We start from the raw sequence: 18,102 nt of genomic DNA, 5'->3' as shown, positions 1-18,102 counted from the left end.
TACTAATTACAGTCACCTGGTTATCATCCACTGGTTTTTATTAGGGTTAGTTTAAAAAATCTAACAACTGAACCGAACTGAAGTTACAATAACTGAACTGTTATGTATGGTTAATAAACCAAGTCATTATGCACAACGTAAACAGTTCTAGAATTGAATTGTAACTGAAATCGAATCGAACTAAAACTGAACACGAAACAACTCAAAATTAAAAATGAAAAATGCTTAAAACAAGTTAACAAAATTTTTTTAAAAAAATTAAAAAATAGCTTAACGGTTCGGTTCTTTGATAAACAGTTTGATTTGGGAAAAATGACCTTCTAACAGTTCGGTACGGTTTGGAATTTTGAAACAGTATACCAAACCAATAATTTTGGTTCAGTTCGGTTCTTAGTAAATTTAAAACGGTTCAGTTCAGTTCGAGTGAAATTTTATTATGATTCGGTTGAATTTTTCTAACGAACCGTACCATGAACACCCCTAGTTTTTATCTCATTAATCGATTAAGAAAAGTATTTTCTCCATGCCATTTGGTGTACCTGATGAAACACTTAATAAAACATTTCTTATTTGAAAATTTAAAATATTTATGAAGCTTAAAAATATATTTACTCTTTGTTTTTTATTTAAAAATATCAACTTTAATAAAAGTTAATATTATCTGCAATGGCACAAACAAATTATAGAAATAAACCAAGTAGAAAAATAATGACACACCATTGTTATCACTATAAAAAGAATGATGAATAACAAATGTAAGAATATTAATGTTGTTTATATGTAAACATCCCGAATCTTTTCAGATGTAAGTTATATATTCATCAGGGATGTTCATAGAGAATTAATTCTCATAACCAATTTATAATCATTTATAATCTATATGTTAGTAATAAGATATTAAAATTAATTGTGATAATTAAATTTTATTTTTTTAGGCTTAATACATGTTTTAGATGTTTTTAGTTGTTTAACTTAATTTAATGTTCCGCTTTAGTCTTTTAACTAAAAAACGTTATAAGTTAACCACTTAACTTTACTTCTATTATTCTATTTGGTCCGTTCCGTCAATTTCTGACAAAAAATTTTAAATTCTGATACTGTGAATGTACAGTAAGACTCAAGGTCCTGTAGCAACCGGCTTAAAATTTTGAGAGAGTCGCCACTATTATTTTTATTCTAATGAAAGAGAATTTAATGGATTACCCTAAGTTCAGAGATTCTACGTTCGTAAGTCGATTAGACGGAGGGAAGGTGTTAGACACCCTTCATTTCCCTTGTATTCAAAGGGACCCCATTTAGATTTAGGTTTTTTTATAGGTTTTAATTGTTTGAAGATACGGTAAATGTAAATTTACCTATATCTCGATTTTTGTAGAAAAGTTATTAGCTTATTGATATTTTTAATTTTTAAGCCGTGTGCCAACGTATCTCCCTATGAAGAACCAGAGTCAATCATAGTCTGTAATTTGTTTGGTTAATATTTTTTATGGATTGTGTAAATATTTTAGAAATCTCCTTTAAATCTTGTCTGATTTTTAAATAGTGTAGTCGTAGACGCAATTAATATTTAACTTAAAAAATAAATCCACAATCCTCTTTGAAATAAATTTTGGATTAATAATTATGTTAGTATAAAAAAAGAGTTTAAATTGATTAATTCAAGTTTCATATGAGAATGTCATTTTTATACGAGAACATGAGAATGAATCTGAACTATTCGATTTTAAAATAAATGGTGGAGATTATATGTCATGCTAAGAGACTAACACACAACAATATCGCAGGTTTGACGCTTCTATCGCAACCTAGGGAATAGGTAGCATAGATACTGATTCTATTTATGTCGAGGACTAAGTCAATAGAGTTTAAACAATTTACTAAAGCCCCTGGACTAATATAGTAGATTGTATCGTAGATTTTGCGTATTCATCACAACCTAGAGGATGAGTAAAGTAGAGTTTTTAAAGGATAACTTAGAAAAGTCTCGGGACCAACATAGCAAGCTATATCCAGAATCACATATTTATCGCGATCTAGAGGATAAATAACACAAGTTTAGATAATTCGTTGTCGCATTGAGACCGACATGACAGATTACTATCGTAGTCACCATGTACCTACTGCAACCTAGAGGGATAAATAACACAGATCAGATAGTTCATTGCTGCACAATAAATTATATCGTAGTCTCCTTTATATCTATCATGGCATAGATGATAGATACCAAGGAAAAGAACTTACTATTGCTAGGAGACTAACATAGTAAGTTATCGTAGATTCTGCCTATCTACCATGACCTAGAGAATAGATAAAGTAATTTTGATGTTGAATTATAACCACAGAGGCCTGGAGATTACTCGTAGAACTCTATGGCTTTCTTAATTTTGGTACCCAATATAATATTGATATGTTTATGCATGATCCCCAATGATAGTTGTTTGTTGATATGTATATGCACCAAGTGTTTATGCGTTTTTGTTTTTGACCATTTCTTCTTTTAAACCATCAGGTTTTTAGAGTTACTGACTTCCCCATATTCGTCTATTGCTTTGTTGTGACATTCTCCAAGATAATTTGAATTTGACATTTTGTGATGAATAATATAAACTTGATAAGTGTATTCCGAACGCAGTCATATATTTCTTTTGACATTTTTCTAACGAAATTGCTTTTTGATGTTTATTAAATGCTTTTTAATTTGTCATGTCCCCAAAGTAGTTTCAAATCAGTGTTCATAATAAATAAACGTTATATATTTCTCCAATGTCTTTTGATAATGAAGGATAGAAAAACACTTAGAAAAGGGGGGTTTGAATAAGTGTAGCTTTAAAAACTTGACAGATAAAAATAAATTGCACAGATATTTTTATCCTGGTTCGTTGTTAACTAAACTACTCCAGTCCACCCCCGCAGAGATGATTTACCTCAACTGAGGATTTAATCCACTAATCGCACGGATTACAATGGTTCTCCACTTAGTCAGCAACTAAGTCTTCCAGAGTCTTCTGATCACACACTGATCACTCCAGGAACAACTGCTTAGATACCCTCTAAGACTTTTCTAGAGTATACTGATCCACACGATCACTCTAGTTACAACCTGCTTAGATAACCTCTAAGACTTCCTAGAGTATTCTGATCCACACGATCACTCTAGTTCCTTACAACTTAATGTAATCAATTCTAAGAGTATTACAAATGCTTCTTAAAAGCGATAATCACAAACTGTGATATTTCTCTTAACGTTTAAGCTTAATCTCACTAATATATTACAACAGCAATGTAGTGAGCTTTGATGAAGATGAAGATTCTGAGCTTTGATTTGAACAGCGTTTCAGCAAGTTGATATTCACAGAATAGATGTAGAATTCGTTAACCTTGCTTCTCATCAGAACTTCATATTTATAGGCGTTGGAGAAGATGACCGTTGAGTGCATTTAATGCTTTGCGTGTTCCGTACAGCATCGCATTTAATGTTATACGCTTTTGTCAACTACCTCGAGCCTTGTTCACGCTGTGTCTACTGACGTAGCCTTTAGTAGCTTTTAACGTTCCTTTTGTCAGTCAGCGTAGCTTGCCACTTATACTTCCTTCTGATCTGATGTTTGTGAATACAGCGTTTGAATATCATCAGAGTCAAACAGCTTGGTGCATAGCATCTTCTGATCTTCTGACCTTGAAGTGCTTCTGAGCGTGATACCATCAGAACTTCAGTGCTTCTGTTCTCTTGTTCTTCTGATGCTTCCATAGACCCATGTTCTGATTCTGCTTCGACCATCTTCTGATGTCTTGCCAGACCATGTTCTGATGTTGCATGCTGAACCCTTTGAGACAAAGCTTCTGAGCGCTGAATTATGCATACTCTTTATATATTTCCTGAAAAGGAAATTGCATTGGATTAGAGTACCATATTATCTTAAGCAAAATTCATATTATTGTTATCATCAAAACTAAGATAATTGATCAGAACAAATCTTGTTCTAACAATCTCCCCCTTTTTGATGATGACAAAAACATATATAAATGATATGAATTTGCGATCAGAAAGAACAGACGGCAAAAGACAAATTACACAGCTATAGCATAAGCATATGAATATGTCTCCCCCTGAGATTAACAATCTCCCCCTGAGATAAATAATCTCCCCCTGAAATAAATACTCGAAGAACTTTAATAAAAGACTTCCCTGATTATTTCGGTAGAGACGATCATATAAGCTTCTGTCTTCAGAGAATTCATAGCTTCTGATTTCTGCTTCCATTGGACAGCTTCAGAACTAGAATTTCTTTAGATCCCTAGAACACTCACAGCTTCTGATTCCTGCTTCCATCTAGGACAGCTTCAGAACTTGAATTTCTTTGATCTTCTGAACATTCACAGCTTCTGATTTCTGCTTCCATTCAGGACAGCTTCAGAACTTGAATTTCTTTGATCTTCAGAACATTCACAGCTTCTGATTTCTGCTTCCATCTAGGACAGCTTCAGAACTTGAGTTTTCTGGATCTTTAGAACATTCACAGCTTTGAATTTCTGCTTCCCTCGGATAGCTTCAGAGCTTTGAATTTCTACCAACATCACTTCATGCTAGATTTGTATCAGAACATTGTTGAATGTACCAGAGCATCATCAGAGCATCTCTACATCCTGAAATGTTACAGAACAAAAACTAAACGACAAAAGTCAGCATGAACGAGTTAGAACATAAAATATATATTCGAACACGTTATATGTATCAGAGCAAATAGAATTTTGTCAGATCAAATAGACAAATATGGATCAAATTCTATTATCAGTGCTTCTGATTCATTCTTCTTTCTTGCTTCTGATCTCTGAAGCTTGATAGCTCTCAGCTTGCTTCAGTTTCCATGGTTTTGCTTCTTGTGTTTGCTTTGAAGATTCTCTTCACTTCTTTATACCTGCAAAACACTTAAACCATATAGAACTTGCAGTTCTTGTTAGTGAATGTGTGGGAGCTTTACCCAGCAACTAATAGATTAATCAAATCATTTATCATTTATCTTCTCCCCCTTTTTGTCATAACATCAAAAAGAATATTTCAAAAGATTCAGATGAATAAAACGACAAATAAAATCACTGGTATTAGGAGAGCCATCCCGAGATATGCAGAGATCTGTCGCCTTTGAGTCATAGATCTTCAACAGGCTTAGGGTGAACGCTAGGTTTGAGCTAGGATTTTTAAAAGAAGGAAAAAACTTGTTTGAGCAAGAGACGAAAACGGAAGAGAGAGAGAGAAAAAACTTGATGAGGAATGCAAAGAGATAGGGAAAGAGAACACAGATAGAGTGTAAAAAAGAGAACATATATGAGGGAAGGAGAAGCGTTTGAAGAGTATTTAAAAAAAATAAAATGAAACGAATGATGAATAGCATTTAATGTTACGTGACATGAGGAGAGATAATAAAGACAAATGAGGTGACTAGCACAGTTACCTATGGTCGGCGTCCCTTCAACTGCACGCGCGCTTATCCATGAATAGTAACGACAGGTTTACCATCCCGAGATAAAACGTTACAGCTGTTTTGCTTTAAAAGAGGTTCTGAATCAACTTAGACAATGAAACGTTAGTAATAACAGAATCATAATTTCTAAAAGATTTCAATCAGAACTTCTGATTAAAAAATAAATCCACATTCATTTCAGAAGATACTCATACGTAAGAACTTCTCATCTTCTCATTCTGGGCATAAATCCATACTGATGTTCTTCAGAATGAACTTAAACCTATCTTCAGCCAGGGGTTTTGTAAAGATATCAGCCCATTGATGGTCTGTATCAACAAAGTTTAAAGATATAACACCCTTCTGAACATAGTCCCTTATGAAATGATGTTTAATCTCAATATGTTTAGCTTTTGAATGAAGAATAGGATTCTTAGATAAACATATAGCAGAAGTATTATCACAGAATATAGGAATGTTACTCTCAAATATCTGATAATCTTCCAGCTGACTCTTCATCCAGAGCATCTGTGTACTGCAACCAGCAGCAGCGACATATTCTGCTTCTGTCGTTGATAGAGCAATAGTTGCTTGCTTCCTGCTATACCAGGAGATCAAATGACTTCCAAGAAATTGGCAACTTCCTGAAGTACTTTTTCTTTCAATTCTGTCTCCAGCATAGTCAGCATCGCAGAATCCTACTAAGTTGTATTCTTTAGATTTTCTGTAAACTAAGCCAACATTAGTAGTACCTTTCAGATACCTTAGAATTCTCTTAACAGCAGTTAAATGAGATTCTCTAGGATCTGATTGGAATCTAGCACACAAACAAACACTGAACAGAATGTCAGGTCTAGAAGCAGTCAGATATAGAAGAGATCCAATCATACCTCTGTATAACTTCTGATCTACCTTCTTACTTACCTCATCCTTACCTAGGATGCATGTTGGATGCATAGGAGTTTTGGCTTCTTTGCAGTCTAGAAGATTAAACTTCTTCAGAAGTTCCTTCACATACTTGGTTTGGTGAACATACGTTCCTTCTGATGTTTGATTTATTTGTATTCCAAGGAAATACTTGAGTTCTCCCATCATGCTCATTTCAAACTCAGCCTGCATAGACTCAGCAAACTCCTTTCCAAGTGTAGCATTAGATGTTCCAAAAATAATATCATCTACATATATTTGACAAATTAAAATATCCCTTTTAAAGGTTTTACAAAAGAGAGTAGTGTCCACTTTTCCTCTAGTGAAACCATTATCCAGAAGGAAAGAACTTAAGCGTTCATACCAAGCTCTGGGAGCTTGTTTCAATCCATATAACGATTTCTTTAATTTAAAAACATGATTAGGAGACATAGAGTCTTCAAAACCAGGAGGTTGATGGACATAAACTTCTTCATCTATATAACCATTTAAGAAGGCACTCTTAACATCCATTTGATAGAGAGTGATGTTATGTTGAGTGGCAAATGAAATTAATAGACGAATAGATTCTAACCTGGCCACTGGTGCAAAGGTTTCTGTATAGTCAATCCCTTCTTGCTGACTATAACCCTGAGCCACCAGTCTGGCTTTGTTCCTTACCACTTCACCTTTCTCACTGAGCTTGTTTCTGAAGACCCATTTTGTGCCGATTATATTGAATCCATCAGGTCTAGGAACAAGATCCCAAACATCATTCCTTGTAAACTGATTTAGTTCTTCTTGCATAGCAATTATCCAGTCTGGATCTTCTAGAGCATGATCAACAGAAGTTGGCTCGATCAAAGATACAAGACCTAATTGACAATCTGCATTGTTCTTAAGGAATGCTCTTGTTCTGATTGGATCATCCTTCTTTCCAAGAATGACATCTTCTGAATGACCAGCGATGAGTCTGGATGATCTTCTGACAGATGGTTCTTCAGAAATGCTTAGATTCTCCAGAGAAGCTGATACTTGATCTTCAGATTCTTTGCTTCTGAGAAGCTCTGCTTCTGATGCGTTGCTTCTTGGCTCAACAACTTCTGATATATCAATATCCCAATCTGCAAAATTATCAAACTGCTTTGGTTTTTCAGAACCAAGCTTATCATCAAACCTGATATTGATTGATTCTTCTACAATCAATGTTTCAGTATTGTATACTCTGTAGCCTTTTGAGCGTTCAGAATATCCAAGAAGGAAACATTTTTGTGCTTTGGAATCAAACTTACCAAGATGATCTTTAGTGTTCAGAATAAAGCATACACATCCAAAAGGATGGAAATATGAAATGTTGGGCTTTCTATTCTTCCACAATTCATAAGGAGTCTTATTTAGAATAGGTCTGATAGAGATTCTATTCTGAATATAGCATGCAGTGTTTATTGCTTCTGCCCAGAAATGCTTAGCCATATTGGTTTCATTGATCATGGTTCTGGCCATTTCTTGCAGAGTCCTATTCTTTCGTTCTACAACCCCATTTTGCTGTGGAGTTCTAGGACAAGAGAAATCATGGGCAATACCATTTTCTTTGAAGAATTCTTCAAAGGATCTGTTCTCAAATTCACCACCATGATCACTTCTAACCTTTATGATTTTACACTCTTTTTCAGATTGAATCTGAATGCAGAAATCAAAGAACACTAAATGAGTCTCATCCTTGTGTTTCAAGAATTTTACCCATGTCCAGCGGCTATAATCATCTACGATGACTAATCCATATTTCTTCCCTCTGACAGATGCTGTTTTGACTGGGCCAAACAGATCAATGTGCAAGAGTTCTAATGGCCTTGAGGTAGAAACAACATTCTTGGACTTGAATGCAGGTTTGGAGAACTTGCCCTTCTGACATGCTTCACAAAGAGCATCCGATTTGAATTTCAGATTAGGGAGTCCTCTGACCAGATTCAGTTTGTTAATCTGAGAAATCTTTCTCAAACTAGCATGACCTAATCTTCTGTGCCAGACCCACTGCTCTTCAGAAACAGACATAAGACAAGTCACCTTCTGACTCATAAGATCTTGCAGATCTGTCTTATAAATGCTGTTCTTCCTCTTGCCTGTAAACAGGATTGAGCCATCCTTCTGATTTACAGCCTTGCAAGACTCTTGATTAAAGATTATATCATAACCATTGTCACTCAATTGACTGATAGATAAGAGGTTATGTGTTAAACCTTCTACAAGAAGTACATTAGAAATGGAAGGAGAGTTACCAGACTTTATAGTTCCAGAGCCAATTATCTTGCCCTTCTGATCTCCTCCAAACTTGACTTCTCCTCCAGACTTAAGCACCAGGTCTTGGAACATAGACCTTCTTCCTGTCATGTGTCGTGAGCATCCAGAGTCCAGGTACCATGACATGTTGTGCTTTGTCCTTTTTGCAGTCAAGGATATCTGCAATAGGAATAATCTTATCCTTAGGTACCCACATTTTCTTGGGTCCTTTCTTGTTAGATTTTCTCAAGTTCTGATTGAACTTGGGTTTAACATTGTAAGCAATAGAAGGAACAGCATGATAATTTTTAATGTGAGTTTCATGATATTTCCTAGGTTGTGTCACATGCCTCTTGGTGTGTGTTATGTGAAAACTTTGAGCATGTGAAGTGTGCCTAATATCATGGGAGTGGCCATACTTGAACTGATCATACAATGGCTTGTATGTGAATTTCATTTCATCAACGGGTTCAAGTTTGTATGGGGTTTCACCCTCAAAACCAATGCCGACTCTTTTGTTTCCAGACACAGCATATATCATAGAAGCTAGCTGACTTCTGCCAATACTTCTAGATAAGAACTTCCTGAAACTTAAATCATATTCTTTCAGAATATGGTTTAGACTAGGAGTGGATTTCTCTGAATCAGAAGGAGATCCAATATTATTGGATAATTTTAAAAGTTTTTCTTTTAATTCAGAATTCTCCAACTCAAGCTTCTTTGTTTCAAATTCAAATAGCTTTTTCAGCTTTTTGTATTTGAGACTGATCTGAGACTTGAGTTCCAGAAGTTCAGTTAGACCGGAAACTAACTCATCTCTAGTAAGTTCAGAAAATACCTCTTCAGAATCTGATTCTGATGTAGATTCTGATCCGTCATCTTCTGTCGCCATCAGCGCACAGTTAGCCTCCTCATCTTCAGAGTCTGAATCATCTTCTGACTCATCCCAGGTTGCCATAAGACCTTTCTTCTTATGAAACTTCTTCTTGGGATTTTCCTTCTGAAGTTTTGGACATTCATTCTTGAAGTGTCCAGGCTCATTGCATTCATAGCACATGACCTTCTTCTTGTCAAATCTTCTGTCATCAGAAGATTCTCCACGTTCAAATTTCTTTGAACTTCTGAAGCCTCTGAACTTCCTTTGCTTGGTCTTCCAGAGTTGATTTAGCCTTCTGGAGATCAAAGACAGTTCATCTTCTTCTTCAGATTCTGATTCTTCAAGATCTTCTTCTCTAGCCTGAAAAGCGTTAGTGCATTTCTTGATATTGGATTTTAATGCAATAGACTTACCTTTCTTTTGAGGCTCATTTGCGTCCAGCTCTATTTCATGACTTCTCAAGGCACTGATAAGCTCTTCCAGAGAAACTTCATTCAGATTCTTTGCAATCTTGAATGCAGTCACCATAGGACCCCATCTTCTGGGTAAGCTTCTGATGATCTTCTTTACATGATCAGCCTTGGTGTATCCCTTGTCAAGAACTCTCAATCCAGCAGTAAGAGTTTGAAATCTTGAAAACATCTTTTCAATGTCTTCATCATCCTCCATCTTGAAGGCTTCATACTTCTGGATTAAAGCTAGAGCTTTAGTCTCCTTGACTTGAGCATTTCCTTCATGAGTCATTTTCAAGGACTCATATATGTCATAGGCCGTTTCCCTGTTAGATATCTTCTCATACTCAGCATGAGAGATAGCATTCAGCAAAACAGTTCTGCATTTATGATGATTCCTGAAAAGCTTCTTCTGATCATCATTCATTTCTTGCCTTGTCAGCTTTACGCCTCTGGCATTTACTGGATGTTTGTAACCATCCATCAGAAGATCCCATAGATCACCATCTAGACCAAGAAAGTAACTTTCCAGTTTATCTTTCCAGTATTCAAAGTTTTCACCATCAAATATCGGTGGTCTAGTATAACCATTGTTACCGTTGTATTGCTCAGCAGAGCCAGATGTAGATGCAGGTGTAGACTTTTCACTTTCATCAACCATCTTTTACTGAAGCGTTTTTCTCTTCCTGAATCTTTTCTAAACACGGTTAAGTGCTTGCACCTTAGAACCGGCGCTCTGATGCCAATTGAAGGATAGAAAAACACTTAGAAAGGGGGGGTTTGAATAAGTGTAGCTTTAAAAACTTGACAGATAAAAATAAATTGCACAGATATTTTTATCCTGGTTCGTTGTTAACTAAACTACTCCAGTCCACCCCCGCAGAGATGATTTACCTCAACTGAGGATTTAATCCACTAATCGCACGGATTACAATGGTTCTCCACTTAGTCAGCAACTAAGTCTTCCAGAGTCTTCTGATCACACACTGATCACTCCAGGAACAACTGCTTAGATACCCTCTAAGACTTTTCTAGAGTATACTGATCCACACGATCACTCTAGTTACAACCTGCTTAGATAACCTCTAAGACTTCCTAGAGTATTCTGATCCACACGATCACTCTAGTTCCTTACAACTTAATGTAATCAATTCTAAGAGTATTACAAATGCTTCTTAAAAGCGATAATCACAAACTGTGATATTTCTCTTAACGTTTAAGCTTAATCTCACTAATATATTACAACAGCAATGTAGTGAGCTTTGATGAAGATGAAGATTCTGAGCTTTGATTTGAACAGCGTTTCAGCAAGTTGATATTCACAGAATAGATGTATAATTCGTTAACCTTGCTTCTCATCAGAACTTCATATTTATAGGAGTTGGAGAAGATGACCGTTGAGTGCATTTAATGCTTTGCGTGTTCCGTACAGCATCGCATTTAATGTTATACGCTTTTGTCAACTACCTCGAGCCTTGTTCACGCTGTGTCTACTGACGTAGCCTTTAGTAGCTTTTAACGTTCCTTTTGTCAGTCAGCGTAGCTTGCCACTTGTACTTCCTTCTGATCTGATGTTTGTGAATACAGCGTTTGAATATCATCAGAGTCAAACAGCTTGGTGCATAGCATCTTCTGATCTTCTGACCTTGAAGTGCTTCTGAGCGTGATACCATCAGAACTTCAGTGCTTCTGTTCTCTTGTTCTTCTGATGCTTCCATAGACCCATGTTCTGATTCTGCTTCGACCATCTTCTGATGTCTTGCCAGACCATGTTCTGATGTTGCATGCTGAACCCTTTGAGACAAAGCTTATGAGCGCTGAATTATGCATACTCTTTATATATTTTCTGAAAAGGAAATTGCATTGGATTAGAGTACCATATTATCTTAAGCAAAATTCATATTATTGTTATCATCAAAACTAAGATAATTGATCAGAACAAATCTTGTTCTAACAGATAACTCCAATGACTTTGCTTCTGAGAATGGTGATTAACTCTAATCCCTTTCCTTTGTAGTAATAGTTGTAGTGAGCCCTCATATCGCAGTCTTTTTGTTCTTTATTGTTATTTGAATATAATCCCTAACTTTTGTCTGAATCGCCCTTTCGGGTTTTCAATCCGCCGGGATGATTTTTTTATATATGTCCCTATTTTTTTCCTGGATCGCCCTTTAGGGTTTTCGATCCACCGGAACGCCCCTTTTTTCCTAAGTCACCCTTTCGAATTTTCGACTTTGCGGGCTTTTCTTATATACATAGTATTTTTTTGACTGCGTTAGAATTTAGTGGGTGTGATCTTTCTTCTCCTTCCATAGTAGTGAGGATAATAGCTTCTCTTCAGAGAGCTATTTTTACCACGTATGGACCTTCATAGTTATGTGTCCATTTCCCACGTGAATCTAGTCGAGGTAGCATAATTTTCTTGAGAACCAAATCTCCTTCATGGAATACTCGAGGGCAGAATTTCTTGTCAAATGCTTTTTTCATCCACTTTTGGTATAGTTGGTCGTGACACAAAGCTGTCAAGCGCTTTTCTTCGATAAGATTGAGCTGATCGAGTTGCGTCTGAACCCATTCTATCAAGTGTAGCTCAATGATGAAGAGAATTGAGCTTTTAGCCATGGAAACATCAAAAAAGGAGAAGAAGAAGATTGAATCTAACAGAAACGTAACTGTATTCTGTTAGTTTGTTTCATCAAAAACTCATCAAAAAGAATACAAATGTCAACCTTCTATTTATTTACATGAGAACCTTATCTCCTAGCACTAAAAGACTATACTACCCTTAATACTCCCCCTCAAGTGGGAAGGTATATATCCAGCATTCCCCACTTGGAAGTTAGATACTCATACAAGGGTCTTGACAGAGCTTTGGTAAGAGGATCTGCTAGTTGTTGTGAAGACTTGACATGAACAAGTCTGAGGAACTGAGATTGCACATGCTGTCGTATAAAGTGACAATCGATGTCAACATGTTTTGAGCGTTCATGACTCAACGGATTCGAAGCTAATTGAATGGCAGACTGGCTATCACAAAACACCATAACAGATTGTAAATTAACTTCAAATGTTCTTAACAATTGCTTGATCCACAGTAATTCAGAAGTGAGAGAGGCAAGGGAACGATACTCCGCTTCTGCTGAAGAGCGAGCCACAGTTGGTTGCTTCTTAGATTTCCACGCTATTAAAGCTTCTCCTAAGAATATGCAAAAACCAGAGGTGGATTTCCTCGACACCTTGCAGCTTCCCCAATCCGCATCTGCAGATGCAGTAAGTCTGAGGGATGACTTGGCTGGAAATAAAAGACCTTTACCTGGTGTGCCTTTCAAGTACTGCAATACATGGTGTACAGCTGCTAAGTGAGTGGTGCGGGGATGTTGCATGAACTGACTCAACCTATTTACAGCAAATGTGATGTCTGGCCTCGAAATGGTGAGATACATGAGCTTCCCAATTAATCTTCATAGCCAGAAATATCATCTAATAGTTCACCATCAGTATCGTTGAAGGAAATTGAGGCATCAAGCGGAACATTTGCAGGTTTAGATGCCGTGTATCCAGTATCTTGAAGTAGTTGCATTGTATACTTTCTTTGACAAAGATGTATACCTCTTTTAGACTTAGCAATCTCTAATCCCAGGAAATAATTCAAGTCCCCCAAAACCTTTAACTTGAAATGTTGTTTCAGCATATCTTCAACTTGTTTTAACCTCTGCATATTGGGACCTGCAAGAACAATGTCATCTACATATACAAGTAGAATGACAAGATTAGAACCAGTTCCACTAAAGAACAATGAATGGTCAGCTGGTGACTGTTCAAAACCTAATGATATGAGTGTGGAACTGAACTTTTGGTACCATTGTCGAGAAGCCTGCCTTAAGCCATATAATGATTTGTTAAGTTTACAAACCAAGTTCTCCCCCTGAATAGGATAACCCTGAGGCAATTTCATGTACACTTCCTCATCAAGATCTCCATTAAGGAAAGCGTTGTTAATGTCCAACTGAATAAACTTCCACTGTTTTTGAGCTACAATAGACAGAAGTATTCTAACAGTTGTTAACTTTGCTACAGGAGAAAAAGTGTCCAGAAAATCCACTCCAGGTTGTTGTGTGAACCCCTGAGCTACTAGGCGTGCCTTGTACCTATCAAGTGATCCATCAGCTCTGTATTTTACCTTATATATCCACCTGCACCCAACAGCTCTTTTACCTTGAGGTAGAGATGCAACCGACCAAGTGTTGTTAGCTTCCAAAGCAGCTATTTCCTCTACCATGGCATGTCTCCATTTAGGGTCTGACACAGCTTGATGAAAGTAGGAGGGTTCATATATTGTGGATACCTGGTTTATGTAATCTTTGTATGAAGGTGTAAGTTTTTCATATGACAAGTGAGCTTGAATAGGGTATTTAACATGGCATTGGTAGTCTTGTAAATAAGATGGAGGTCGATGGTCTCTATTGGATCTTCTATGGTTTTGAGTCTGTGCAGCTGATACAGGCACGTTTGCAACAGGTAAATCATTGTTATCATGTTGATGTTCTTCATGAACTTGAGGTGTGGCAGGTGGTGTGATAGGAAGATTATGAAGAACCAACGGATTTTGGTCAATTTGAGTGGAGTGGTCATGTATAGTGTTAGGTAAAACTGTGTCAGGAAATAGATTAGGCAAAAAAAGTATCATCTTGAAGTGTGTGGAAAGGGAATATAGACTCATGGAAAATCACATCTCTTGTGATGATGATCTTTTTTGTTTCAAGCACTAAAAGCTTATAACCTTTTGTGCCTGGTGGATATCCAAGGAGGATGCACGGTAAGGCACGAGGAGTAAATTTATTTCTATGTGCAGGAATCGTAGACGCAAAGCACAAACAACCAAACACTCTTAAAGAGGCATAGTCAGGTAGCTTACCATGTAATAGCTCATAGGGAGACTTGTTTCTTAAGCCAGGAGAAGGTGTCCTGTTTATTAGGAAAGCACTTGTGGTCACACAATCACCCCAAAACTGGATAGGAACCTTTGATTGAAACAGCAATGCTCTTGCCACATTGAGTAGATGCTGATGTTTCCTCTCCACTACAGAGTTCTGTTGTGGTCTATGAGGACAAGATAATTGATGTAGAACTCCTTCTGCTTGTAGGAACTCAGTTAACTGCAACTCTTTGGCATTGTCACTGCGAATTGCCTTAATACAAGCATTAAATTGAATCTTAACATATTTAAAGAACGATTTAATTAACAAGGTTGCTTCAGATTTATGTTTCATCAAGTGAATCCAAGTATACCGTGTGTTGTCATCCACAATGGTTAAAAAGTAATGTGAGCCATTATATGTAGGTCTTTTAAATGGTCCCCACACATCACAATGTATTAGATCAAAAGCTAAAGCAGCATGATTATTATTGGAATTAAAAGGTAAACGATGCAATTTTGCAAGAGGACAAACATTACAGATCTCTGTATAAGCTGTATCTGAAGGAAACAATTCAGGAATGACATTTTGAATAGTTTTCAACACTTGATTAGATAAATGACCTAATCTAGCATGCCATGTTGAAATGGAAACATTGCTAACTGAATTACAGTTTTGTACATCTAACAAAGGTTTATTATTAAAAGCACTAAAAGATGATGTAGACTCCACTTTGAGGAAGTACAGGTTATGACTTTGATCACCCTTGCCAATCACCTTCCCCTTGTGAATGTCCTGGATAATGAATCCATTATCAGAAAACAGAATGGATAAATTTGAATGTTGTACCAGCTGACTAACAGATAACAGGTTTATATTGAATTGAGGAATGTACAGCACATTATGTAATGTCAAGTTGTTTCCTAAATTGACTGTGCCTATGGCAGATACACAGACTTTGGTGTTATTAGGTAAGGACACATATTTGTTAGACAGAGATTTGTAATAGCTGAACAAATTTAGAGTATGAACAATGTGAGATGTGGCTCCTGAATCTACAATCCAAACATGTTCTGAAGAGTAATTATTGTGATGAGATGAGGAAAATACCATACCTACTGAAGCACACGAGGAAGAGGCTTCTCCAATAGTAGATTGTCTTGCCATTTGTCCTTGAATGTAAGAAATGAGTTATTGATATTGCTTTGTGTTCAAAGGTGCTGTATCATCCAAGATCTCTGTATTAACAGCATTAGCAGCAGATGGTGTAGACGGTATAACCTTGTTTTTTCGATATCCAGGTGGATATCCATGTAATTTGAAGCATTTGTCTTTGATGTGTCCAAGAATCCCATAGTGAGAGCATATAGGCCTATCCTTCTTTCCAATCTTGGACTTAGTACCATGAGAATCATTTACAGCATAAGCTAAAGCTTCAGTATTATCACTGGCAATGGAATTAATCACCTTTTGTTTCTCTTCTTGAATTACAAGCGAAAACACACGAGGAACAGACGGTAAAGGATCCATAAGAAGAATTTGGCTTTGAATGGAATTGAAACTCTCATTCAGACCTAGCAAGAATGTTAAAACGTATTCACGATTGATGTGTTCAATCAAGGGATTAACACCTCCACACACACAATTGTGAATCGGACGAAATTCAGCTAGCTCTTCCCAAAGACCCTTGAGCTTAGAGTAATAGGCACCAACTGAGAGTGTACCTTGAGTGCAGGTGATGAAGTCTTTGCGAAGCTGAAACAGACGCGGTCCATTGTTCTGCAGAAATCGTTCTTGAAGATCATTCCAAATTGTTGCTGCATTGGATGCATAGATCACACTCGCCGTGAGTTCTTTAGACACAGAATTCAAAAGCCAAGATGCAACGACATTGTCGTTGCGTTGCCAGATAGGAAATTAAGGATCATCATCTGGAGGTTGCGGAATCGATCCATCCACAAATCCAACTTTGTTCTTTGCACGAAGAGCTATGAACATTGCGCGACGCCATGACGGATAATTATCTTCCGTCAAGAGATGCGATACCAGAACAAGGCCAGGATGATCCGAGTGATGGATGAAAAATGGATTCTGCTGTTGATCTTCCATGATGATGCAAGAAACGAAGCAAATCTTGATGAAACAGGAAATGCGGAAGCTAGAATACAAATCTTGGAATGAGATTTGATTCAAAAATCTACTGATACCATATCAAGTGTAGCTCAATGATGAAGAGAATTGAGCTTTTAGCCATGGAAACATCAAAAAAGGAGAAGAAGAAGATTGAATCTAACAGAAACGTAACTGTATTCTGTTAGTTTGTTTCATCAAAAACTCATAAAAAAGAATACAAATGTCAGCCTTCTATTTATTTACATGAGAACCTTATCTCCTAGCACTAAAAGACTATACTACCCTTAATACATTCTGATTCTTCAAGCTCTGCTTCTGCGAGGACTCACAATGATGGAATTTCTACCTCAATAGGAAGTATAGCCTCCATGCTATAGACAAGAAAGTAAGGAGTTGCGCCAGTTGATGTGCACATCGTAGTACGGTAGCCATGTAATGCAAACGAGAGCATTTCATCTACCTGGGTCGCATCGACACATTAGTGAAACAACATATACGTGTTATCGGTTTATCTAGTTTTGATGCTTTTGCTTTTTTATCGTACTTTTAATTTCCTCATAGAATGTATCACATGAAGAAAAAAATCAATTTACATGCATAAAATAAAATTGTTGATTAAAGTCAACTCTTAATGATCCTATTCAAAGGTATTTGTGAATCGATTCATAAAACCTTTATTTCTTGTTCTGCAAGCGGGAGCATATTCAAGATTATTTTAATTTAATTAATGGATTTTTTTTAACTTACTTTTAGTTTCTGTTTGCAGGAACAAATTCACATAATTATTTGAATAGGTTTCGCAAACATTTTGGTGTTGTTTCTATTTGCAGGAACAAACATTTACTGCATGATCTTTAAAATGATTATCTCACTTCACTATCGAAAGTACATCCATACAAACATTTGCAAGAAAACATTATACATCACTGTTATTTGAGTATTGCTTATGAAACAATTTGTTAAGACCTAGAATCTAATACTATGCTACTGTAAGCATGGGCGAAGCCAGCGCCCGGCGAGGTTGGGCAGTTGCCCAGGCTCTTGCTCTTCCTTTCCAGCGCAACCACCATTCTCCACAACCT

The 18,102-nt window shown here is 36.6% G+C and overlaps 1 protein-coding gene across 1 annotated transcript; it reads right to left on the bottom strand.

Annotated features, from left to right (window-relative positions):
- Positions 1-16,078: 16,078 nt before the first annotated feature.
- Positions 16,079-16,898, bottom strand: LOC131659936 (uncharacterized). Its single transcript, XM_058929046.1, has 2 exons — positions 16,856-16,898; positions 16,079-16,740 (listed from the first exon to the last, which is right to left on the bottom strand). The coding sequence occupies exons 1-2, from the start codon at positions 16,896-16,898 to the stop codon at positions 16,079-16,081; spliced, it is 705 nt and encodes a 234-aa protein (XP_058785029.1).
- Positions 16,899-18,102: the final 1,204 nt, after the last annotated feature.

This window comes from Vicia villosa, linkage group LG3 (assembly GCF_029867415.1).
Source record: "Vicia villosa cultivar HV-30 ecotype Madison, WI linkage group LG3, Vvil1.0, whole genome shotgun sequence".
Classification (NCBI taxonomy): domain Eukaryota; kingdom Viridiplantae; phylum Streptophyta; class Magnoliopsida; order Fabales; family Fabaceae; genus Vicia; species Vicia villosa.
This window is presented reverse-complemented; position numbering and strand designations above follow the sequence as displayed.

Coding starts and splice junctions, on each gene's coding strand:
- LOC131659936 (XM_058929046.1), bottom strand. CDS start 16,898: ATGGCGTCGCGCAATGTTCATAGCTCTTCGTGCAAAGAACAAA. Junction 16,741..16,855: donor CTCTTCGTGCAAAGAACAAA/GTTGGATTTGTG, acceptor CTGTGTCTAAAG/AACTCACGGCGAGTGTGATC.